The sequence below is a fragment of the Rhea americana genome, unplaced genomic scaffold, assembly GCF_003343005.1.
Source record: "Rhea americana isolate MKP2758 unplaced genomic scaffold, rheAme1 scaffold_69, whole genome shotgun sequence".
Lineage (NCBI taxonomy): Eukaryota > Metazoa > Chordata > Aves > Rheiformes > Rheidae > Rhea > Rhea americana.
In genome coordinates, this window is record NW_028186856.1 from 3,177,593 (window position 1) to 3,205,525 (window position 27,933).

Genomic DNA, 27,933 nt, shown 5'->3' on the forward strand with positions numbered 1-27,933 from the left:
ACTTTAGTGCTGGAAGCAAAGACATCAAGATGAGTTGTAAGACCATAAGAAAAACAGTAGCCTGACAAAATACTCTGGAATGTTTTCCAGCTCTGTCAGTTATATTATTTGTCAAGTTAAAGTGCAAGTTGGAAGAGAWATAAAAAGGGAGGCTAGACCCCCCAAAAACAGAAAGGAATTGATGCCTGAACACATGCTCTTGAAAACTGTGCAGCTGTCCAAAAGCAAACCTAAATAGATTTCTACCAGGTGGGAGTGTTAAACTACTGGRCCAATAAAGATATTATTAGGAAAGAAAAGAGTGAAAACTTTAACTTTGCTGACTAATATGCATATTAAAAAGTACTGTATTTTTATTCTTTGTCAGGCCCCACTTTCAGACTAATGCACCTACCCAAAAGCTAGTTCTGAGGAGAAAATCCCAAGTTCAACATATGTCTCATAAATACTTACTTAAAAACTGCACAGTTCCTTCCAGGAGACCTCACAAAAGGTTCAGCATATATTATGCTGTAGAGGTTTAGAATGTGACTAATGAAAGCTTGTGTCCTTTTAAGAGGCATAGTGAAACTATGTCCTAAAACTTATGACTTCTATAGGATTTTTACTCTTAATTTTGTTTTTATATTATTGAAAATTCTACCTGATGTATGACAAATAAAGACAAGGATTTGATGACGAGAAGCTTATAGTCCAGKCACTTACCTGGACTATATCAAAGAAACAGGCTTTGAAACAAAAGCATTTTTTTTGATCTATTTTAAAAGTCAAAGACCAACTACTAAAAATAAAACAGTGGATACTTTTACCAGCAGAAGAAGTTTGTTCATCTGCAGCTGGCTAGAAATTCATCTTCAAAATCTGCCCAATCTTACTGAAAAAGATTAATTATATTGTTCTCATCATTTACTTTGATTATAGAGTACTTGAGAGACTGTTCTGAATTCTATCACCTTCCTCCAAAAGACAGATAATAGAGAAAAAAAACCTTAATCAATTACACCACTTAATGACCAACAGTTTCTCCAGTTGTGGTCTCACAGAGTTTAGAGAAAAGACTAGCATTCTTGTGAAAGGGGACAATAAAATCTTTTAAAATGTAACCTGTCCAAATCTAAATGCCTCTTTTATCAGTTTTTTTGTATCAAGTCATCCTGTTGCATGTTTCACAGATAACCAGCATGAATAACATGGAAGGGGCAAGGGAAGCATATGTTAATATAGACACTTCAGAGACTGTTCCTCACTGTGTTGCCTTGGGAAGAATGGAGCATGTTACATCTGTTGACTCAAACAGCAGATTACGATTCAGTGAGGATTAATATCGAGAATCCGAAAAGTTTTACTTACTTGGTAGCATTCTCTCCTACAGTTACCTGGTTTTAATATAGCCCTACTCAGTCTAAATAGGGCTATGTACACAAAAAGGAATAGTATAACAGCGGTCACATAGCAATAGAAATATGACAGCGGTGAATATAAACCCTAGAAGACAGCAAATGTTCGAAAGGTCAAATGGCTGGAACTAGAACTCCATCTATTTCTGTACAGTCTTCAGGCCAAAGCCAGGCAGAAGAGAAAGTGTTAATATGTGAGCAGAAAAACACAGCTCTCTTCAGAGTAGAGAGCACCAGGAAACTCRCCATGAAAACACAGCCTAGTTCAGTTGGAGTAACTGCTGAACTTCAAGGAGCAGTAAAAGCCTAGGCTTTAGAGAGCAGCTTGCTTTAATTTTAGCTTATCTTGGTCCTAATTCCTTGGTCAGGTAAGAGGGTCAAGATTTTTGCTTTATTTATAAATCTGGGCTTCTAGAGMAATGCTTTGCCTCCTATTTTTTATATTAGCCTTAGAGAACTTCTTAATTGTAATGGAAGAAGAAAAAAAAGTTTTAATGAAATATAAGCTCCTTTCCCTCTTTGTTTAAAAGTCTGTGTCAGCCAGGCTATGGGAGTGGGCTTACTAAGAGTTTCTCCTAGGAGTAACTTTCACTAAAGGGACTGAAAGGCATTTAAACTCAAAAAGCCAAATTTGATTAGAATCTGAATACTTGCCTTTTGAAATAGAAGAATCTTAAAGTAACTAGATTAGAGGGATAAAACAAGTTTAGAAGCCACTCCTCTCCGCAACTTGTATTCTTGCAGAAGGGTCCTTAATCCTGCTTCACTCCCTGCCTTCCTGAAAGGCAGCAATCTTCACAGCACTCTCTACCCTCCAAAGGCTCTGCTTGAGGCCCAGGTCTCCACTTGCTCCCAGCACCTGGCTGAGCCTCCTGCAGTTCCACTGTTTCCTGCCTGAGCCCATGAGCTCTCTGGAAGCTCCTGCTAAGATGGCTCACTTGCTTCCCCTGAGAAGGAGCAATCTCCAGCCCACCCAAGGCTCCTGTAACCCACTTCCTCTTCTCTTTACAGCAGCATCACATACAGAACGAGCTGACAACTGTTACCTTCTAGTCTGCTAAGGTGACAGACTTGAGCTGAGGCTGGGCTGACCTCTTCTAAATTTCAGAGAACAATTCTAAATGACTCGAATTCAACTTAGTCCCAGAAAACCCTGAAATCAGTAGATGCTTAAGACCTAGACATGTAAGTGAATATTTGTGCCTGTGTTAGGGAAGACAAACAGAAACAAGTACCCAAGTATTGATGTGATTCTGAGATAGGTAAGGGAGTACCTAAACCTCAACTCTCCAAAAGAAATATCTTCCTCAAACAGCACCTTAAAACAATAAATAAACATAGTTAATGTGATACAGCTTTTGTACAATAGCCTTATAAAAGGAGATGAAAAGTAATCAGAAAAGAAGGGGATTAAGATAACAATTCTTTTCCCCTCACGAGACAGTAAAAGCCTAGAAAAAGCCTAGACTGGAAACCTATTTCAACTATCGATTAGGCTAGGCATCTGTACTGAAGGGAATGGAATATCTGTTTGTCTACAGAACGAGCAGTAGAGAAAGAGAAAGCAAGAATAAACAAAACAAGGACTGTACTAATGATACTGCAGTTTTTTAAGCAAAGAGGAGAAAGGAGTCCTGGTTCTGCTTCCCATTCAAGCAGCTGCTTATGCATTTTCCATTTATGAGTAATTGCATAACATGTAGAGACAACGTTAGTTTCTTTAGCAGCTTCAGCAGAAGAGAGAGGAAATAGCTTTCCATTAAATCTCCCTCCATATTGTCTATGCACCAGTGCTTATTATGCCTTCCTGCTGCTCTTGTCATTTTTCATCTGTTTTTCTACTATCTCCTTTTTTCATAATAACCAGAATTCTGTTTCCAGAAATAGTAAAAGAGCAAGATTCTAATAGAGAACATAGTGGGAAGAGTTGAAAGATCATATAATACGCACCTGCATCACGTTCACATGTGCTAAAACACAGCTGGTTGGTTTAATTTTAGGCCTACTAGCCTTGGCAACATCCTTTTTATCTTCAATGCCTAATTATAAAGCCCTAAGTGCCAATACTGCTTGAGCACTGAATGCTGTCATTTCACTACATCCAAGAAATATGTCCAGTAAAACTAGCTTTACTTGGCACAGTATTCTAATTCTCTGCTCTTTGAGTACACAATGCCTAGACAGCCATTTCTTCATTATCATATAATGAATCTAAATTGTAATAAGTATTTTAAACCAAGTTCAATATCATTCAGACCTAAGCAAAACACAGAAAATGATGGAGGATACATAAAAGACAAAGAATTAAAACTTGAATTGTCATTTTTAATAATTCTGGCTAGAATTAACAGACAGTAAAAAAAATGCAGCTGACATAGCATTTACTCAGCCTTTTTCAGATTGCTCTTTAAAGTGATCTCATCATTTTTTTTTCCTTTCTTTCTAGCAGATAATGGCCCAACTTCTCCAAAAATTTGGCAGGCTTTCAAACATGCACACAAAAATATTATCGCAAGAACTTCAATTACTATTTTCTCAGGATGATGGAAAAGGATGTAAAGATCACAGAAACAGTAGTATCACTTCCAAAATCTCACTGGCAAAAGTTTCTGTTTCTTTTTAACCTATAAGCTCTCAAAAGTAGTTTTGTAAATATTCTTAAATAAAGGCAGAACACAATAGAAACTTCTACCCAGAATTCTCAAATTCTGAAGGCCGTGCAGGATTACCATTATGTTACTGAAGATAACAGAGTTCTCCATTATTCAACCAAGACTGACAGTCCTGTAGGTTTTAGAATCAGCTGAACAGCTTTGATATTACTGCCTCCATGAACTGCTTCCAAAGAAGTAAATTAGTTCCTTCTTTCTTTTCTTTCAAAGGGGTCACAATATCCTCAAAACCAACTCATTATTCTCCCCCAGAACTCCGCTTACAATTCTGTTACCCCTCTATTTACAGGATAGAATACTACTTATCAGACTGAGAAGTAATAATAGTCACATTATTTCCTTGTTCATTTCTGCCAATCTGTTTAGATGCATCTTTCAGCTTTTGTTTCATATTTAGAAAGCTAAAGGTATGGATCTGGGACAAATACTTTGCTCTGTGTTAGTAGTACATACTGTACAGTGACACTCTGGGACCTAACTAAGGTTATTAGGTTTTATAACAACATGAGGGGGAAATGGTAATAATTAATAAGAATGCTAGTGGACAAAATCTTAAACTAGCCTGGCAACAAGGTGAAAGAATCAATTCAATTCCATTGTGTCTGCCACAGGGGAAAAAAATTAGGAAGAAACTCTTGCAAAATCCAGCAAGTGATTGACTGATACCATTCATTTCATTTCCTTTTCCTGTAAGTCTGCATGAATGTTCCACTGTAAGCTGCCTTAGAGAGCAACTGGAGAGAGGAGCATTAACAGCATTAATTCTTTCTTAGCAATTGCCCTTTCTTGCTTAGAGTTAATTACCCAATGAAGTAGAACTCAACTACAGTATATTTGAGTTTCCCCAAATCCCAATGTTTTGCTAATCTTTCAGCTACAATAGCTAAATGCTCATACTTCAAGCAGAATATACTCATTTAATTTTTAAAAGTGAGGGTATAATCTGTAATGCTAGTATAGAATTCTGCCACTCATACTTTTATTTCTCAATTTTATCTCACAGTTCACAATTTTGATGGTTAAAACTTTAGTGAACTCTCTGCTGATATAAAAGAATCTCAGACAGGTTCGACAGAAGAGCTTTGAAGGGGCTCCTCATGTTTTCCCAAGGCACAAAATGACATGTTTGTAAATATTTTTCATCCCTACACATCATTTCTGACTATAAGGCAGTCAGAGCAAAAATAATCAGCTGTTTGTTATAGGCACAGTTGTCTCACACTAATATCAGCTGAAGCCTTCTTTATACTTTGAAGGTACTGTTATTAAAAAGATTGCATGTCAAAGCACCAAAATGTCTTTAAATTGTGTATGTGGTAAAAATTAAGGACAGATATTGACCTATCAAAATGACACTAGGAATGGGTGAAAAGAAACTTTGTTAATCAACGGGGTTGAGACTGCAGGCTAAAGAGAAGATATCAGGCTAAAGAGAAGACGGAACAATGCAGAAATACTAAAATGACAAGTCATTCAGTTGGCAATGGAACACTATAATGAAGCTTGGATTTATAGCCAAAGTATAGTTGATTTTGATGCCTAAAAAAGGGGTAGCTCTGACTGACCCTTTTCCTGCCACTATGGCAGTTTCAGYATGGTCATACCCCTCTTTTCTGCTACAGAGTGCTGTGTTCCTGCTGCAGCTTAGTGAGGACAAAGAGGCTGAAAATTCAGTAGCTTGTGTGAGTCAAATTGAGAGCTCCGCTCTGCTGACAGAGGACAGTCCTACCTCCCTCACCTATATCTTGCTCCCTACTTTTTGATGCCCATTTCTGCCAGTTATCTGGGATGCAGCTGACTCTAGGATCTGGACCACATGGTAAGCTAGTTCATTAAAACAAACAATGTATGCTTATAATATATAATTATATTATTATAATATRTTATTGTTATATAGTATTATATATATTGTATGTGATACAAKAAATGCATATTAAAGCAGCTATTATATATGTTATATATTGCTGGTTAATAAATGGAATGAGACCACCTTGTGATCTCCTTTAAGGAGGAAATATAGGTGTAGAGGGGACTGAAGCATCAGCTGGCATATCTGTAGAACTGCCCTGAATTGACTAAAATCATTGATTTAAAGATAGGAAGAATTAACGCAGGTAGAGATGCAGCAATACCTGCAATGAACTCCATCAATCACAGCTAATGAAAGACTAATCTGAAAATTGCAAAATAACAAATTGCATACAGAGAAGGAATGYTATATAACACTAAATTATGGACTAGCTCATGTTTCACCACTTTGTCACCATCTTCTAGAGTATAAAATTGAAGTAAATAATGGAGTTTCATCAGTCTTACGCCATGAAACTAGTATGAGAAATGAGACACACAAACGTTTGCACAACAAAATTATATTATTTCTGGTACAATGACAAGAGTTATTGCCTATTTTTTCCTTAAATTTACAGAAAACCAGAAAAATATAATGAAATATTTTGTAAATTTTTCATTATCTTTCAGTTATAGTGGTTATTTATGAACTGATGAGATTTTTCAGCTGTACTTTACCATTATAACTGAATGGAATTGCAGTAAGATATTACAATGCATTATTTTATAATGAAGAATGTACAAAAAGTAATTATAAGGGACACATCACACTAATGTCTATTGTCAGAAAAAGGAAAGCGTTAACTCTGAAATGCAGACATTCAACCAGTCAATTTTGTGTATCTAGCAAACAACAGTTACATCCTTTTAATTCAAAAGACTTCTATCTTGAATAATGAAATATTTTAAGAGCAGAAAATACTATATATCTTGGTTTTCCCAAATGATATGCTGATTTGTCTCTAATAAATGTATGACTGAATATAACTTACCTTGAAGCAGAGCAGCAATTTGGAGTGACTGCTGAGATGGATGTTCTTTAAGGATATCTAGGACCGTTCTGCCCAAACTGTCCTTTATGTTGGTATCAATTCCTGAAACAGAAAATGACTTGTGGTGAAATTTTTTACCTCAGATGTTTTTTATTATAAATGCAGTATATCAGACTTGTTTATCTTGTAATTTGAATGCAAGCAGTTTTACAACTGTAGCAGAGTAWCAGCTTTGCTATAGTTGAAATGCAACATCCATTTCTGTTCAGAGCTTGGGTAGTCTAAAATTCGTATGCTAACATGGATTTTTTTTTATGTTTCTGTAACTCAAGGGAATASAAGTAAGCTTCCTGAACAAAATTTGGGATTATTTTAACAGATTGCTCCTAGGAAACATCCTTTCCAAAAAGAATGTTTTATAAAATCAAGATTTTMTCTGAATGTTTGTTTTACATGCCTACATTCTAGTTCCCTCTAAACTACTCTGACTCATTTGATATTTATCACACCTAGTGCATAGTGTCAATAGGTGTGTTGGAAGCAATACTGAAAAAGTTATTAACCTTAGTTTTGTACTTCATGGTAACATGTTCCAAATTCATACTCCAAAGAGATTGAAATATCCATATGTAATAAAAAGGCTGTAAGAACAGCTAGAGGATCACACAAACTGTTCAAACTGTTGATAAAATTGTTAGGTTCAAACTGTGAACAAAAACCTATATATGTAAGTTGGAGCCTTATCCTGGGTAGGTGTCAGAGAACATGTATTGCACATAATCCTGCTTGCACCTCCATCTTTACTTAGGAGGGGCTACTTTGGAACGTGTGCCTTATAGAATTAGAATGAAGGTGGTTTGTTTTTGTTTTTGTTTTTGTTTTTTTTTTAACTTCAGATGTATACTCAAAAATGGTAGAGGCATGAAGGATCCTAACAAACAGAATTAGATTTTTCTGGGGAAACTGAATAGAAGAAATCAAAGGGAGCAGGACTTAAGAAGACATTCTGGAAGTATGAAAGGATTTCTCTGCTCACCAGAAATGGCTGCAGTTCTTGCTATTTCCTAGCCTGATCAAGAGTTTCCTAGTTTGTTTTGTGCAAAAGAGGTACTTGTTTTCTCACTGAAAATAGAGCCAAAAAAACTGCTAGTGTAATTAACTGTGGCAGCTGATTTTCAGAAGCCAGAGACACCAACTTACACCTTTATTTCCTTTGCACTACTTAGTTCATTCATAACATCTGAGTCTTTTCTGAAGCAGAATTAGAGAAAACAAGGATTGACAGATGAAAGACAGAGAGCATGTGGGGAATGTTGCAGAGAATTTGAGGCTGAAGGATTTCAGGGTGAAGGCTCTACTCCACCATGTAGTACAACTGTGATCTGACAGAGGCTACAATGCGTACTGATCTGTGAGAAGTATTAGTAAYCTGTGGTCTAAGTGCTTCCTAGCTTTCTGTGTTCTCCATTCTGTCCTCTTTCAGGTGAATTAGTATAAGAGTTCTGCCTTTTTGAGTGCATGTGATGACCCCTTTCTGCCTCCTCCTTGTCCTTCCAAAAAGGAAAGCATCTTGGAAGGACTTTCTTTCTGAAAGTAGATATTACATCAGGTACATACCAGCTCAGATTCAGGTAAGGAGCTATGAGTGGGATATACTTTCTTTTGCACTCCACCTACCAACAAACACTGATAATGAAGATCAGTGAGAAGTTATTTCTGCATATCTTCACTGATTTTCTCCTTTATCTAAAACAGTTTTTTAGATGAATAATTTACTTGCAAAAATTCTGAACCCTTATGTTGTAGATGGATTCCGTATGCCTGTTCTCTTTCCCTGTCAATAAAAATGCAACTCTCAGAGACCTGGTGCCTTCCCTTTTCCTCCTAGTCCCTCTACGTTTATCTGGGAAATGGAGAATAAACAGGATGGTATGTTTGTTAGAAGTAGCTCAGGTGAAGGAATAGCTCAAGGGAAGGAAATAAATGTGAAGATAATCTTCTGGCCTCTAGATCAAACAAATAAACTTCTGCCTTAGTTTATATCATGTTGGAAGACATTTAAATTAGGTCACTTTAATCTCAGAATAAGAACATCCAGGGTGTGCATGCAGACAGAACAACAGGGGTGAATATACACATAAATATACAGGGGTATATACAAATATATCTTTTAGAATACACATACCCCTGCTGAGTAACCAAAGGAAAGTTATAGGAAAAGTTCTGAAGTGCATGAAGATCTAAAATCTTCCTATTGGAACTGTTGGATGATCCCTTCTCTCATGGTGCACCACATCATTGTTCTATCTACTTTTCAAAACATGTTCTGGCAAATTCCCCTTAGACTATTTCTTCATCTTATCCCACTCATCAACCCACATGTCTCATACCTCTTTCACCAAGGAGAAGAACAGAGGAGAAAATAATTGAGCTCTGATGAACATGTTATGCAGGAATGTATAATATTACTAGAACACCAAAGGGTTGAACATGTAATCAGTGCATCCTGTAGCTTGGATGACCTTGGTCTGATAGCTGATAGCAGTGGAGCGGGAGAACTAGGCATTGGTACATGGGTGTACTGATTTTTTTTTTTTTAATGGAAATTAAATCCTACAAATCTTGCGTTAATAAAATGCACTGCACAGTGGTATCTCATCTCTTTTTAATACATGGTGGAATGASTAAAAATTAGTGTTCAGAGAACAGGAAATGAAGAGTTAAGAGTACATGGAATCTCCATAACRTAATAACACTGTCACTTCTAAGTGATGACATATGATCAACCTTTGCTTCACAAAGTTACCAAACACTTTTGGGAACAAAGCCCATAGGCAGCACAGGTCAGTTCAGGCAGAGTGACAAGTGACTGTACTGCTGTATAACCTGGAGATCACACAGACCACCAATGGYTCCAAAGAATGAAAGAAAAAAAGAAATGGGTGAATAATATATTTTTTTTCTATGCTGAACCTAAATATTCTTGCTTGTATTTCAGTGTGAACAACAAAATTTTATGTAGCCATTTTATTCTCAAATTTGTATCAAGCTTGCCATACACTGAGTCATATATGAAATTTCTCAATCATAAGTGAAAATGTTCCTTTTGTTCTCTTTGTGTATAGTAATTTCTTATTCTAGAAGAACATTCTCTTAAGTAGAGGTACATGTGATTAGATTTGCAAAAGCTGAAAAAGATAATTGTAATTTATATGACCAAAACTTGAGGAGACAAATATCAGATCAGCAATATTAAGCATATTTGTTCAGCATTTCCTGGAAGTTGGATTTACCTGTTTCAAGCAAAATGCGTACTACTTCCACCTTTCCAAATAGGGCTGCTTCATGCAGTGCACTCCCTTTTTCTGTCTAGGAAAAAAAAAAAAAAAAAAAAAAAAAAAAAAAAAAAAAAAAAAAAAAAAAAAAACTCCATTTTCTTTCTAGGAAAAAAAAAAAAAACAAAAAAACATATTGTGACATTTAAAATACAAATCTAAAATGCCAAAGAATATTTTTGAAAATAATGCAGTTAGGGTGAAAAAAATGTTCCTTTTTTATTTTGTCTACATTTAAAAAACATTGAAGAAGAACAAATATTCCTCTAAAATAATTYCTTTATCTAGGATAGCAACATAATTGCTGTCAGTCCCACCATAAAAGTTAGTAACAATATAAGAAAATATGGTAGGGGTGTAATACAACTCCTGATTAAGATATCTCCACTTGAGTAAGATTTCCAGGCTCCTATTATAGTCAGTGAAGAGCTAGTCAATACAGCCAGTGGAACATAAAGAGCTGCTCAGCACATACAGCAAGCTTACATGGAAACATCTATTAGATCTTTCAATCTAAAATTGGATCAGGTCCTAGGGGTTCGATTCAGTTGCACTGTGAGAGATGCCCTGAGATATCCCACCTGGCCTCCAGTTGATGTTCCAGCTGATGTTCCATTTCATCTGCATTATATCTGCCCCATGCAGATGTCTTGAATGCCCTAAGGTGTCTTCAGCAGCATTACATGTCTATGTTTAGATCATTTAAATCCTGCCTTAGATGTCTGTGAACCTGTTTTTGTAGATTTCTGTGATGCAAAATTGTTTGTGAAGTCAGTGGGAATTGCAGTCAAATAAAATTGACAGTTCTGAAAACAAACTACCTCTCTTAAAAAGCTATTCTTTAAAGTATTTTATACTATTAACTGTTATTGAAGAATCTGAAGAGAATGCATTCAAAATAATAGTATTAGCAATAGTTAAATCTAATCACTCAGTGAATCTCTGGCTCTTCTTCTTCTTTAGGGTAATAATTTAGATTTTGAGTGTTTCTGATTTTTGGGCAGCTGTTAAAGGGTTTACTGGTTGAATTATTATGCGTTTCTATCCAAATGCATCAGTGTCATTCGTGCTATGGTGGAAAGACTTCCAAGAGAAAAAAATATTTTTACTCTAAATAACATAGTAGTTCATTATTTTGTGTTGTATCAGAATGCACCAGTGTTACAGAGAGGCAAAGGTTCCTTCCTATTTAGAAATAGGGTGAGATCTTGAGATGGGATGTGAGCACACTGTAGGTGCGTATATATGACTGATTGAGCCTGAACGTTCTTTGTTATGTCCATAACAAGGATGCTCACTTTTCATCTTTCCTCACACTTAGCACATGGGCACAGGTGTGCCCAGCGTCACTTACATCCAGCACATCAGCTATGCCAACATTCTAATGCGGAGCAGAAGGATGTCAGTAAGAGAATATACTATGAAATATATATCTCAAAACAATATCTCTTTCAATATTCAGAAGCAATTCATATGGACATTCACAGCCAGTGATTCTGAACAAGAATAATATTCAGATGTATTTGGAGATGGTTTCAGAATCTTTTACTCAAATCATATCTACAGGAGTTATTCACTGTGACCCGTATTAACACGGGATGACTCTGAAATGGCGCAGTGTAACCACAGAGGTACACACACAGAGTTTCAGGTCCTGCTCAGCAATCACTGGGAATGAAACAGTTCTCCAAAAAGCCACAGCTAGCTAGAGGTCTGATTACTGAAAAAGGCTTGACTTCAGCAATATCATAACAGGCTTTTACATAGCCTATTATCCTCTTTGCTATTTCTATGGAAAAGATGGTCCTTTGGATTGGTCAGTCATTTACATGATTAAGCCTCAAGAATATTTGATAGATCTGGTACTGCTCGCATAAAGACAGTTCCCTGTCAGTAGGAAAGACAGATTTGTTATTTTCACAGGAAAGTGAAATTTGGAAGCCACATTGGGGAGATGCCTGGCATAGCACCCTATCAGAGAAGAACATCAAAATTGACAACCAATCATGATGTATATAACTCCTACTGTTTTTAGAGAAAAGGAACGTCTCCTTCATACAAGATAATACTTAGTGATGTGATGCATAGACTGGTGATGAAATCCACAGAGGTTCAAATGTTATAATAGGCCTAAGCACTAAATTTTAGTCCCTTTGAGGATGGAGTGCATAGATGGGAACCAGATGTACCTTGACTGAAGCTGTACAGATCCTTCTGTATTAACACTAAGAAGGGACATCTTTTATTGGCAAAAAGGAGATATAATTTAGTGACAAGACCTATCTAGAATTCATTCCTGTGGAGTGATCTGAGGCTGAAGAGGATTAGTGCTCTGGCATGCTGAATCAAAACCTTTGAGGACAAGGAAGAGGACCATTAGACTTCTCAGTCAAATGTGGAAAAGGTCCTGTAAGCAGAATTGTCAGAACTGGCAGCAGTCCTTTATATTGATCAAAATTCCCCAAAGCTGAAAGACTGGAGGAAAGGGAGGTACCAGTTGCCTTGATCAAAGAATACATCTCCTAAGAAATGCAATGATGACTAACACGAGAAGAGAACATTTCTTTTTTATGTTTAAGGCAAACAAGTCTATCTCGGAGCAACTCCAGAGCCAGAAGATAGTTCTATAACAATGAACCAGAGCTCTGATAGACAGAAACTTAAGTAGTAAAAAACTTAATAGAAGTAGAAGTTTTAAAAAACTTAGTAGCAGTAGAACTCAGTAGAGAAACTTAAGCCATCTACAAAGGCAATTCATGGTGTTGGGAGAGGAATCCAGTGTCTAATGCCAGTTTTGCCATTTTGCACTTTCTTGTTTGTTGGTGTGTATGATATGGTGATATTTCCTATCATATCTGAACAAGATTTTGAAATACTTTACAGGCATTCTGCACTGCCCTGAGTTTCTGGGCAGTCTTTGCTTTACAACTCCAAGCTATTAGACAATCCTAATAAATGCCATATTCTAGAAATGAGGTTTACATTTGAAAGACAATATATATCTATGGACTGACCTGTCTACTGTATAGGTGATTATCTAACTAAGCAAGAAAACATTACCAGAAAACTGAAAGAAAATCAGTGTGGGAATACAGAGATTGAAAGCCTAGTAAAATGGAGAAGTGCAATCCYGCATGAGATGTCACAAAGATGAATGCTACCATAAATCTTAAAAGTTCTAGGCAGGATTTTACAGTAATAGTGAATRCCTAATGATTGGATCTGTTCCTCCTGACCTCAGAAAAACCTGTCCAGAAGGCAAAAATTTCCTTGTTATCAGAAGGTCCCATTACCAAACTCCATTTAACATAGGGAAAATGCTGAGCTTTGATGAACAGGGTGAATAGATCATGGGAGGCCTGACAGAGTAGATACATATCCCCTTGTAAAGGTACATGTGGACTATTACTTGAAGATAGAAATCTCAGGGGGGTGGTTCTGGTTCAGTACAACACGCTACATAAATCTGGAGTATTAAAAATGTAGTTGCAAATAATTTCTGTAGTCTGTATTATTTTTAAAAGTGCTAGAGTTATACATGTAAATATTTTTAGCTTACAATGCACAGATGTGCTAATATTTTTTTTTCTGTTGTCTATACTACAGCAAGCAAATTGAGGATTTATAAACAATATTCTGTTTTACTTCCTGAAGTTATCATTGCTTGGGATCATATTTTACTGGCAAAATAAACACTGCCATTAAATCTAGAAATTCTTACACAATGACATTTAATGTAAAAAATGCCAATATTTTTTCATGAACATGGTCAGATAGTCTGCTTGAGTTTGCACCAATGGACTACATATCAATTCCCTGACTTAAGTTTTCTGTATATCAAATATAGAGAATTACAGAATAAACTGTGCCTGGCATGTAATATAAAATGGTCCATGCCCTAGGTAGAACAGTGTCACACCTGGACGTATAAAACAAACAGGATAGAAGGACATTGTCAGTTGGAACACCAGGATACACAAATCAACTAAGTGTATAATTTGCAGGCTCATGTACAATATTAAGAGTTTTATTAATTAGAARTCTTTTTAACGTTACGTAAATATGAAAGAACTTGTAATTAGGTCACCTGGCTAGTCCTCATTAAYAAGCAGTTTACTATAGGTTTAATTTCAGAGATGATCTGCAGGACAGGATGGTAGCTTTGGAGATTCACTTACAGAATATCCYGCATACACTGTGACAGCAAGAAGGAAGGGACCTAGCTCTTTCCAGAACTATGGTGACCAGGAGTGGAATTTGCCACCATTAGTCAAACAGACCAGGAAGGCAAAGAGGTTAGATAAAAGTTGGATAGGCAGAAGGAGTTAAGCTGTGAAGAGTTTCATAATTATAAAATTATTTTTCACATGAAACACACCAAACTGTGCAATATCTTATTTTATACTAAGGGCCCACTCACCAAAACCTGTGTATTTTTCATATGTTTCAATTAAAATGAACGCTTCAAAGTATAAAGGATGAAGCAGATTTGTATTGCCMACTTCTAAATAATTTCAGATTGAAGAATATTGGATAGACCTGGGAAATGAATAAAATGTGTGATTAATTCAATCAAAAATTATATACTGTCTATTATTAGTCCAATTATTTGTTATGATTAAAAATGCTTAGGGAGTACAGAAGAGAAAAATAACATGGCTAAAGTAAACTTTGCATTTAAACAAATAAATATTTACAATTACAGAGAATGATAGCAGATAAGCTGCTTCTATAATCTATAATTGTCTTTCTGCATTCTGAGAGCTCTATACTGCTGATAAGCTGAGTTTATTTAACATGTATGAATGTGCACTATTTAATTTAACACATGGGATTATATTTTTTATCTTGTTCTTTTCCAATCAGTGATTCAGAGCAACTGAATGAATATTAAAACAGCTGAGTTCAGTTTTAAGTAACAGGCTGATATTGTATGCTCTGTTCAGTTTAATGAGCTGACAGCACTCATTAACAAATAAATTTTCAGAGGTTATAGAAGTAGTAAGTTAACAATATGTACAGAGTCAACTTGGCAGTTTGCTGAGATGCAGAATGAAAGGAACATATTGCTGGAGAAAATGGATATTGCTGAGGAAATAAGTTATTTCCTTATGGCATGCAAGACAAACATGGAAGAAACAGAAGATGACCTAGTACAAAGAAAAAAAAAATATATATATATATATATCCCCTGCCTAATACTAAGAAAAAATAACAATATTAATGACATATAACAACTTAGAAGGACAAAAAAGAAAAATAATCCTAGGCTTCTAGAGCATATGGCAAACACCTCAATTGCTAAGAAAATCTCTCATCTCTTCTTTAAAAGATATATATCATTGTACAAAATTTGCAGCCACCATATATTTAAAAGACCAATGAAAAAACTTTGGTATAACTATAGATAGAAATGGCTTAGGAAGAGGCAGGGTAGTGCTAAAATTATCTAGATTACATAAGAGGAAGAACATATTTCATAAAAGTATTGTATAATATTCAACCCTCATGTAACCATCAGTTTGTAAGTTGCCATGACAGAGACTATTTTTCTTCAATTATTCTATTTCTTATGCATCAATTCAGACATCAGTTCTGTTTCCTTCATCTTTCCCCCCATTCACTTGCTGGAGACAGAAAAGAAATTTAGAAAAAAAATATACATTAAGAAACATATATTATAAGCATCTGTTGCTTGTTGCTTTAGCATTAAACTATTCTTACTGAAGATGCAACAATAGCATGCAATAGCTGAAACAAAGTGGTTTGCATTAACCTTTCCAAGCACCTCACTTGCTACCAAAAAAAGTTAAAATTCTTACTGCTGTAGATGCAAGCATAATAGTAGACAAATACAAAAGTAGGCAAAACACATTAAGAAGTGTTTTGCTTTGGAATAGTTTGAAGCAAATAACAATGCTAACTTAGAAGATACAGAGCTAATGAAAATAGCAAAATAATTTTTATCATATTTTCATTTTGAAGGCATTCAAGTGATTCAGTGTGCATCTTTAATCTTGAAATGCATTGTCCAYATTTTCTGTTTTGCTTGAGTTTTTTTAGTCTTCCCTTTCTTTTCTTCCCCCACTTTGCACTCTTTTGCAATAGTACAGTACAAGGCATCCAGGTGTAATTTTTATATATAAAAAGGAATTATGTATACCAAGGTGTTTGGTGAACATACACTAAAAGCTTAAAATAGTTTAAAATCTTAGTCAAAGTTTAGGCAGAGGTCACCAGATTTATTAGAATACCCATTTCATGCCCAATTAAGTAAGGACCRCAGCTTTAGTAAGTCAGCTTAGCTTCATTAAAGCCAATTGTTGATATGAGCATCTACATCTACATGTCTCAAGACAGCATTAAAATATACACTCAACTTCAAAGTCCTGGATCTTTCCTGAGATATAATATCCATTGGATGAACACATCACTTAGGTTGTAAAAAACATCTGTTTAATATATCACCTCGCAGCATTTCTACCAAAGGCATTTTAAGTGTATTTTAAAAGAAAAATGTAGGAAGTTTTTTCATTTGAAACATTCTAACGATACAAGGAAAGAAAGGAAGAAGGGCAGCAAGAAAATGCACACTAACTTGGCAGCTGACATCCATTCCAGCCTCCAGAAGCACCTGTACAACAGCTTTGTGGCCATTACGTGCAGCGAGATGCAAAGGTGTGTGTTTCCTTGTATTACAGTTCATCAGRTTCGGATATGCTTTGATGATCATTTTTACGACTCGCAGACGCCCATAAAGTGCTGCCAGATCGAGAGGTGTTTCTAGTTTGTTGTTCCTTATTGTAGGGTCTGTGAGCTCTTCTAACAGAACAGCAACTACTTCTGAATGACCATATTGAGCTGCACAATGCAATGCTGTTTCATTTTCGTTGTTCTGTTAAAACAAAACAAAATTGTGTGTTTAATCACACAGTAGAGCTGCTCTGCTTCTAAATTGCCTCCGTGATATTACTGCAAATCTAGGGTATGCAATATAATATATGTTAATATGTTAAATGCTTCAGAATTTTTCCACTTTTTTTTTTTTTAAACTAATAATGCAGTAATATCTCAACTTTGTGGCCACCAAGCAGATCAGTTCCCTGTGTGTCGATATTGTTCCCCATTCGTTTGCTACAATACATACCAAAAAATGTTGCTGCCATTGATGATATGCTGAAACCTGTAACCTCTTTCTTGATTAAGCTGTTCCTGAAATCATAGTGCAGGGTCCTTCACTTAGAAATAACCAAACATTTAAGTACCCTGTGCCAGTACAATTGTTTTTAAAACATAGCAGTTTATTAATAAAACTGTAAGATGAAAATGTATCAAACATTAGGCTAATTTCTTATATCACTATAAAAGTTAGTATCAAAACAACCGTCAGACCTTGGGAGCAGGCAAAATAGATATTAGACTGCAGATATTAGAAAAACTTTATCTATCACATAAGCAGGTAATATTTCCAGAGCTCCAGGAAGACATTTTAAGTGGATTTTAAGGCATACCAATATGCTGTGGGTTGTATGTGTTCTTGCTTTATAAAACTAAAAAAAACCCAAAAGTTCTTTGTCTTTCCCCAAAGACTATATAATACAATTCCTACATTTCGGTGGGTTAAATGTAGCCATATACCAGCTTCTAATAAATTTTAGGAATAAGCAATAACTTCTTTAGGAAGCATTGGTTTTTGCCAGTTTTGCCTGGACACCTACAATCCCAAATACATGAATAATTTCAGGCAGAGAGGAAGAAATAATTTATACAGAGCTCTCTGAATTCTGTCTGCCATTTATATTATTAATATATTTTTTGTAGTCTCTATGAAGACTTAAAATAGACCAGATAATTTAAATTTAGAAGTACGTTCACTGAATGCTTCTTCTGTTCTATGATTTATAAAATTTTGCAACAGTTTTGAAAATGTAAAAGTAGCTAGGGTAAGAAAATCCATATAGCATAGTAATATCTAGAAAGGAGGAAAGAGTGCTGTTTTTCTCTTTGGTAACTGTGTTTCTAATTTTATAATCAAGAAGTTAAATCTCTGCTTTGTGATTTTAATAACACTGCTCTCATTTTATTCTCATCTTGTGATTTCAAATGACTCAGGTGAACCTGAGAGACAGAAGACATAGATCACTAATTTCAGATAAACTAATGTTGCAGACAAAGTCTTCAGGTGTCTGCAACACCACATAAATTTGAGAACCCCAGTGACCGCAATATGTTTCCTGCTAAACTGCAGGAAACAGGTTGTAAAGTAGGAACAGCCAAGAAAAAGAGAGAAGTATCCACTGGCAGACATTACCTGATGTCTACTTCAACACAAGAAAACACTTCTTTACTCTGGGGGTGCTTGAACACTGGAACAGGTTGTCCAGAGAGGTTGTGGAGTCTCCGTCCTTAGAGATACGCAAAACTCAGCTGGACACAGTCCTAAACAACCCGCTCTAGCTTGAGCAGGCAGGTTGGACAAGATAATCTCAAGATAATCTCCAAGGGTTCCTTCCAACACTAACTATTCTGTGTTTCTATGATTGTGTAACTGATGAGTAATTGAATTATTGTGTATTATTCAGTCCACTACCATAGACATTGCTCTATTACATAGACCATAAATTCAGCAAAAAATATGTACTATCACAATACTGTTTTTCTGTGTCAATGATCTGCGATATGCTTTCTGTGCTCTAGTGACTTCTAATGTATCTTTTATACAAGACAGGGTAAAGCAATTTTTATATACTGTGTATACCCCAAATCATAAGCGTAGTTTATTAGAATTTATTTGTAGAGTTTATTAGAGTTTCTTTACAAAAGCACAAATTTTCAATATTTCATGGACAGAACTGCATAGAAATGAATAGTCAATTGCAGTGTAATTCCATGTACAATTACCACAATTACATATGAAAATCAGATAATTGCACATAAAATGGCCAATTATGGTAATTTGTACTTGCAATTATGGTATTTGCATATGCAATGGAAATAGTTCCACAGAAATTAGATGTATAACTATATCCACATTCTGCGAGGTAAATAGCAGAATGCACATTTAACATACAATTATCAAACAGATAAACCTATCAATCAAATATATATTTACATTTGAATTTTCTTCAAACATTTACGGTTGATATATAAAGCATCTTGAATCTCATTCCAATACTCTGATATTGAGATATAAAAATAACCTGATTAAATTTTCTAAGAAACACAAAGTTTAACTTGTCTATGGCCATTTTCTGAAAATGGACCAAATGGCCAAAATTTCAACTAGAGATATATATTCATGGAGACCCACCAGCTCAAATCCATGTTGCTGTGTAGTAAACTGAAATTTACTCCATCTAAATAAAAAATATCCAGATGAATTTTCATGCAGGAGCCTATTTACAGAATGGTGTATTTTAAGACAGTGCTGAGCAAAAGAGCATCGATCACCTGAACAAAATATTAATATTTTCAAATGAATATTGTTGTACATTTTTGTATGGTTTATTTCTTTGTATTTGTCAAAGTAAAGCTACATTTCAGCTTACGATAAATCAAACCAATTTGAAATTTAGAATTTGATACTGTTGAAGTAAAATAGAAGAATCCAATATGGACAATTACACTAATTAAATTATCAATGCATATGCAGTCAGAACAACCATTATATATTTTGTGATATCAGGGCTGAGCAGTATTACCTAATTAAGACTTAATAATACAACATTCTTCTCTCCTTAAAATATAAAGATATTGACTACATTCATGAACAATAATTTTTAACTATAATTTTTAAGATAGAACTACAACCTGTTAAAATGCCCTCTAAAATTTTAATTTATATGCTTTGACAATCTAGTAGTGCCTACATAAAATAAATTGCGTTGGAAACAAGCCTTTTTTCCTGAGGAGAGAGGATAGAGTTTTTAAGTAGGTTTTGACAGTCTGCCATCTTCAAATTTGGGAAAGGAAGGAATGCCTAGTAGATAGATAGAATAGGTTTAAGCTTCCCAGTGAGATCTCTTAAAATGTAGGAGGCTATAACAGTGTATTTCCTAAACTAGGTAAAATACCGTTTTCTCATCTCTCATGAAAAGATGGACAGGAACTTCTCAGTGACTGTTATGAACTTTGTCCTCAATACATTTATTCATAGAAGACACACAGTAAAAAGAAAAAAACCCCAGATATATGATGACAAAAAAACTTGGTATTTTAAGACTTGCAATTATGTGATTTTGTTGATCTCAAAAATGCTGTTACTACAGACTTGACTAAATTGTGCAGACAAAGCTAACCTATATGTCTGATTTGAGGATACCGTTTGCCCTCATATCTCTAAAATAACATATTATTTTGAACACATATTTAGCATATTTAGAAGATAGGGAAAATTACTGCTGAAGAATTTAGCAACTATTTATTACTGTTGGCCAAATTTTTGGTCTTAATTGTAAAAGGCTCCTTCTGGAGTACATAAAGTTCATGCATTAACTGGGTGATTACTTTCCATGAAAATATAAAYGTCTGTATGTAAGTTAACATTGGGTGATTAGATATTTCCAAATCTGATATCCAAAACCAAGAAATGGACTAAGAATGCTGTTAGAAAATTCAGCTACTCGTTACATGTTAGAAACTACAAGATGGATACTAAGACTTATCTTCCACATACTGCCAGAACTCAGACTTCCGTTATTGTAAAACTGAATTGTGCCTTATAAGAACTGCATATGGTCAGTATGGTCAGTAACTCAGGCTATACAGCATTATTTAGCTATTAAAAATGCATACCACCAGAAATTTTGTATCATATCTGAAGGTCTATTCATTAATGAAGAGATCAGCAAGTATGCTATACAGACAATTATTATAGCTTGCCAATCTGATAGTGAGGAGGTAGAGGACAGATTAAAGAAACCAATGGCTCTCATGAATACTATATAAGTCCTTTCAAAGCCTAAYCTCCAATAAACAGTGGGGGTATTTATGATTTTTACTGCATAGTTCTGTGGTCCTCTATTTTTGCTAAACAAATTGTAAAGTTCTTAAAAGTCCATGCAAATATTGTACAAGCAGTAATGACTATCAAGTAGTGATTTTGCAAATCTTTCCAAAGAGCATTCAAATCCTTTGTTATCTAAGCATTTTGATGATGAACTTCAAAAGGCAGACACCCTTTCTTTCTCACAAAATCCCCAAATAAAGCAACTGAACAAGAAGGTTTTTATGAGGAGTTCTGAGCTACTGCCTTAGCTATGAAAGAGAAGAACTGAAGTTATGAAAGGGCAGAGCTGGAAAGGACAGAGTTGAAAAATCTGTCTATAAATATACTCAGGAACAGTCTACTATAGAGAAAAAAAGATGCACAAGACAAAGTCTTTATTGAAAATAATACATAACGGAAAAAAGAAAAAAAAATATAGCCAGGACTATAGAGAAAGGAAGGATTTCAACATGGTCTTACTTCATCCATTTTAACAGGTCACCTGTTTTTGCCCAAGAAGTTCCACCATTATATACTAATTCTTCTGAAGAAGAAAAAGCAAGTTTGCCTGCCTGATTCAGCAAGGAGTATTTCATTGTATCAAATTACAGCAGGAATCAAGTTGTTTTTCTGGATGTCTAAGGCAAAGGTTGAACAATCTTATAATAAAAATTCTAAACACAACGAAGCCTGAAAAGAACTCTTGGGTACAACATTGTGACTTTGTAAACCCTACCTCAAAGGGAATGTACAATAGAGGACACAGATTTTACACTTTATATGGAAAAATGGCTAATGAATCCCTCTTCTTATCACACCTCAGCAATAGGCCTGTCAAATTTGAAAGTCACGAAAGATATCTAAAGCCCATAAATTACCTCATCAAATATCACCTTAAAACACAAAACCAAGCATATAGAAACTAGAATTTATGTACCTCTAACATTTACATATAAATTTTCAAGTTGGAGTTTAAAAATAAAGCATTTAAAACAGACATTTTTTTTCTTTTTCTTTCTGCTCCAACTATAATTGTACAAGGCTGAAAAATTATTCAAAATTTACATTTGAAAATTTAGGAACTTGAGAGTTCACAGCTATCAGCTCTTTAAAAGAAGCTCTATTTTTCATTGGATGTGTTTCTCCCATTTTTATTGGCTTTTTTTGAGTTATCATTCCTGCTTAAACTTCTCTCTCATGAGGTCTTGTAAAACAAGATTCTCTACCTATCTAAAGCTGATTTGACAGAAGTCTATTTTTTGGCATATAGATACCTGATAGTTTTTAATACAGAAATGGGAATTGGTTTAATTACAATCTCTAAAAGGAATTGCATTTGCATAAATAATGTTTCCAAGAAAAGGCAGTATTTTAATGAGAACAACCAAACACAAGAAGGTATTAAGGAACAGAAGATCTTTTTTCAGCAGTATCTGAATGAGATTCTGAATGTGGTTTCTAAGGCTGTCAAAGCTGCCCATTGAAGCACGAATGCTAAAATTAGATTTTTTTTTTTTTTTTTAAGGAGCATTTTGGCTTTATGCAGAATCAAAAAGGAACATAAAAATTTAAGCACATCATAGACAATTGCCAATAAAAGCAGGTCAAGTAATCAGTCAAGTCCAATGTTTAAATAACTTAGTCAAACTATTTTGAGATAGAAGTAGTTCACACAAATTTGCAACAGTAATGTAATAAAACTGCAAATATTTTGCTTAAACTAAAAATATCTGTTGTAAGAGGAGAAATACATACAAATAACTTAATTGTATTTCTCCATCCCTGTAGCATTACTATGTTTCTCCACATTTCTCTTCTTTAGCTATGATAAATTCATACTGAAATTCTTTACTGCACACTACTCAGCTCCCTGTCTTTTTTGTCATTCTTAGTGGAGTTTATACCTCTTTATTCTAATCCCTAATGAAACAGAGAATATRTTCTAATGAAGATCTTTACCATACAACACTATAATGACACATAAAGATGCCATTTTTCCTTGATTTACAGAATACTTCAGTTTATACAGTGAAATTTCTTCCAAAAAGAAAAAGGGGTTTGTGAAAGTTATTGGGCTAAATTCTTTCACAAATTATTCAGTGGGAATCAGATGAAATCTGCTGAATTACCATTGAAATATACCTTTACTTATGTGTAAATATAATTTGAAAAGTAATTTTGTAATTTTGTTATTACTTGAATAATGATTTCTTCAATATATTGTTGAAAACAGATCAAATCAAAGAGATTGCCATTACACTTTTTTTCTTCTGGAAAAGAGTATTCAAAAGGAGAAAGAATTGCACCAGAAATTCTGAAATTCATCCTCCTGTTTTCTAATTTGAAGAAGAGAAAATATTATCAAATAAAAACGATTGTTTTTACAGTCTACTTTGGAGCTGAATYTGCACTTCTGGAAGTCCCTGAAGTGTCATTAAGAGAAGCATATAATGCCTATGCTTCATTTTGATGATTCAGTGAAGTCAATAAATATGTTAGGTGTCAGGTATTAACCTATTATTAATGTATCCAGAACTCTTTTCCTTCACATTTGAGAAAAAATGTCATAAGGCATTAATGAAATGTGAAAAAGGTGGAGTGTTTTTTATGACAATTATGGTTTGATGCGCTGAAAAATTCTATAGTACATTAAATATATAGTACAAAAATATAAAGGAAAATATGTTTTCTTTGCAGAAAAAAAACAGGCAGAGTCATAAAACAGAGAGGAACAACATCTAGCAATTTCAAAAGTGTTCACATATTTTCATATTTTTTTTACTGTTCATATTCCTTCAATATATATTAAAACTATATTTTGAACCTGATATTTATTCCTGGTGTTATTTCTCTTTTTGTATAACATTGTATTTTTATTTTCTTGCACTCATATTGAGTTATCTGTGACTTATTTACYGTGTATTAACTTTTGCTTTTGTATATATTAGGATTTGTTATCGCTGATGTAATTTTATGATGGGAGTTGCCATAATAAATATTTGTACTACCCAGATATTGTTACATAAACAAATATGTAAGTAGTTTTGAGTTTTACAGCATACACTTCCATTACATTTTTTATTCATTTACTAACAAAATTTGATCTCTCATTACTTCACCTTCATTCACTTTATAACTTACATTTTTATTATTCTTCATCCATGAAGTTTAAACGCTTACAAATTCACCATATTCTGTAATTTTAAGTATACATCCAGCATGTTAACTAAGACACCTCTATTAAACAATGATAATTATTCTTACACATTTATCATGCTGTAACCATTTTCTGTGTGTAGAGTTGCCAGTCCTCATTTCACCAACCCCATAAAATAATTACCATTTAACTGTTGGTCTCTTTACGTTTTTTTTCAGTTGTATGTAATGAGAACAGTAGGGGGCATTCAGAGCTTAAGATACTAGATATGATCTGATGATGTTAGCTAATTGCATTTTAGATGTGTAGAATGCATTGTAATTAATTTACAGTATACCACATTATATTTATTAATTCACATAATAYACAACTATGTATCATGAGCTTCTAATTTACTTGTTTGTTGTGGTGTTTAATATTACTTCCTCTTATTTAAGTTTTTAGATGCATTTGCTTTATATAGAATTTTAATAAAATACATGAAAAGCAAGGATATATTACAAATTACTTTTAACAGTTTTAAATAATGAACAAAATTATTTTCTTAAACTGAAATCACAGAAATTATTAATGTGAGCTCTCTGAAAAAAAAAAAAAAAGTCTGACTTCAGGATATTACACAACTATACTCCTCAAAAAAAAAAAAAAAAAAAAAAAAAAAAAAAAAAAAAAGCAGAAAAAAAGAAATAAAAAAGTCTGGATTTTCTGATAAACTGTAGCTTCTGCTCCACAGCTCCTAGGACAGCTAAGAGAGGTATGTAGAGCCTGCCTCTCTTAGACCCTGTCAGCAAATAAGCAAATGCCATGCTGCTATTTCTCTCCTTAGGAAACTCTACAGACATATAAAAAAACGTAGTATAGGTATTAGGGTGAGATGCTACTCTGATGTTTCTTGAGGATATGCGGAAGCAGAAGGCTTTATATCAGTAGAGCATTTCCCTCAGTCCATCATACGGATAATCATCTCGAGAGCAGACTGCTATTTAGCAGGGAAAAGACAAGAATCCAGAGCTTTCTTCTCTCAGTCAGTGAGCTTTAAAATCAGACTTATTTCTGCTTATTTGCTCCAGTGATCAAACTATAGAGACTGGGCAGCACAGCTAATCAAGCTAGAGAATACTCTAGAAATTTGGAGGTATATGTGGGATTGGGAAGAAGTAGGTTTGAATTTACTTTTCTCTTTTTGCTCTTACTGAAACATCTTTCTCACCATCCATCTTTCTCCATCTTTCTCAGGTTTCTTCATAGCTTCCAGTTTTCTATTAGTAGAATACAAGATCCTCAGATTATAGTTGGCATATTGATTACAACAGCTAAGTGTGTAACTTCAAGTATCAAATAGATTATTCAAAAAAAGGTTTCTCACAGTGGTTAGAGTTTGCTGTTTAGGTCTAACATTTCTTATTCTCCTACCTGCTCCTGCCTTCCTGCTACACTAATGTAGAGACTGAGTGCGATTGATTTGTCTAAACACAAGTGTTATTTACCATTTGAGATGCTACAGGGAATCCTACCTGGAGTCTAGTGGCCACTGCAAAAGGACAGGGAAGGTCCAAACATCCTCTGTCATACCTTCTGGCCCATGCAGATATCTCAGTTACAGTATGGCATCTCAAAAGGTGTATTTCTGTGTCTGGGCAACTGAATCCTGCACTTACTTTTGGTCACCAGTTCATGCAACTTTGTCATTCATGAATAGCACAGCTGTTCACTTACAGTATACTCAAAATATACCCAAAATATTAATTTTATCACAAAGAAATTGATATCTAATAAAGTAAAAAAAGACACAGCGTTTATGTAAATTTACATTACTATATATGGGGCATTAGTTAGAGTATGCCTTCATATGATTTTTTTGAAATAAACAGAAGTTTCTTGATACTCCTTAAATATAATATCCTTTAGGTCAGTGCTCTTCCAGAAGAGTCCCCCCCCCACATTTACTATGGAAGATTTTCTAAGTCTTGGAGAAGAAATTACTAGAACCATGGAAAATATATATTTTTTCAATTTGGCTACAAATTTACCAGACCTAAAGAATATATGCTGCTATTTTCTGATGATGTAAACAAATACTTTTAATTGTTTCACCTGTTCATTCACTCTGGAGTGTGACGGCCCATGATGGATGAGAATCTTCACAATGTCTACATCGCCTCTCCAAGCAGCCAAGTGAATAGGAAAATAACCTTTATTATCTGCCACATTAGTTGATGCTTCATACTGAAGTAATTTGAGAACTATATCCCTGGAAAACAGGAAGTAAAACTAAAAATTGACAGGAAATTATTTTATTAAGTTATATATAAATTACCAATTTTTTTCTCTCAATAGCAGAAAACAAATCTGTAATTTAAATGAAATTGCTGTAAAGATTAATAGCAATCATTTCTAAAAATGCAATATATAGCAAAATATAGCCAAAATGTTCTTAATTGTAATGGTGGAATAATAAGATTACTTCTTAAGAATACTCATCAACAATATTGTCATCCATTCTCTGAATCTGTTCCTTTCAACAGCATCATCTGGCCACAGGACCTTTTTTGAAGGTAGTGGCCAGTAAAAGGCAACATGCACATCCCTCAAGACTTACATTCAAAGGACTAAACATAGAAGTACTCGGTTACCATACTTGCTGAGTTCAGGARGCAGGAAGATAAAAGAGTAGGTTTATGGGCATAGCTCTTGAAGTAAAGCTTAAAAGTAATAATTTTTCTTCTATTTTATGGTACTGTCTCAATACATTCCTTTAGAAGAAACAACTTAATGATGATCTAMTTAGATATATACTACCTTCTATGGAAATACTGCTTCTCTTTTGTATATCAGAAAGTAAGTAAATTTTGTCTTATTCTCAGTTTGTCTTCCCACAGTATGACAAAGTCAGGTCTCATTAGTTATTAAGTTAATAGCATCTATGATACAGTGTGGGCAATTCTAGGCATGTTTTTGCTGAATATGGGAACATTAGCTCTTTATTTACTGATTTGGCTCAAAAAAAATGGAGGCAGAGAGGGAGGGGCTCAATGCAGCCTATATTAGGACTGCAAATGAAGACCTTGAGTAGAACTGAAGRTAGAAGGTAGATACTAAGGCAATTGTTCCCTCAGTTTTGATGGAACCTTATTTAATTGCCTGCTGATGGAGAAATGTGGCAAAGAAGAGTGAATATACCCAGTTCAATAGAAACTCCTAATTGTCTCCAAAAGAAGCCATAGAGAGATTGGAGTGATTTAAGTGTTGAGGGACTTTAGGCTGGACTTTGCCTACTCCTGACAAGGTCAGATAACATGAAAACAACCAAGAAATGTACCCAGAAAGGGTAGCTGCACTAGTGAAAGAGTTTTGCTACGTAAAAAACATCCAGAAAAGTGACTTCTCAGAAAGGCTGTGTAGTACAATAAGGTTTGAGAGGCTTCTCATGTCTTAACAGTTGGTTTTGCAGTAGATAGTCTAATGAAGGCTAGAGCTCTAAAGTAGTTTGAAAGGAACATAAATCCCAGGAAACAAAACCTGAACGAAGTGGGAAAAAATAGCAA

The 27,933-nt window shown here is 34.5% G+C and overlaps 1 protein-coding gene across 1 annotated transcript in view; it reads right to left on the bottom strand.

The window, feature by feature from the left end:
- Positions 1–27,933, bottom strand: part of ANKS1B (ankyrin repeat and sterile alpha motif domain containing 1B) — a 434,320-nt gene that overhangs the window by 359,751 nt on the left and 46,636 nt on the right. Inside the window, exons 3-6 of the mRNA XM_085321288.1 lie at positions 26,483–26,639; positions 16,843–17,139; positions 10,203–10,278; positions 6,910–7,011 (exon numbers count right to left, since the gene is read on the bottom strand). Coding sequence (XP_085177414.1) covers positions 6,910–7,011; positions 10,203–10,278; positions 16,843–17,139; positions 26,483–26,639 — 632 coding nt within the window. The remainder of the gene's footprint in view (positions 1–6,909; positions 7,012–10,202; positions 10,279–16,842; positions 17,140–26,482; positions 26,640–27,933) is intronic.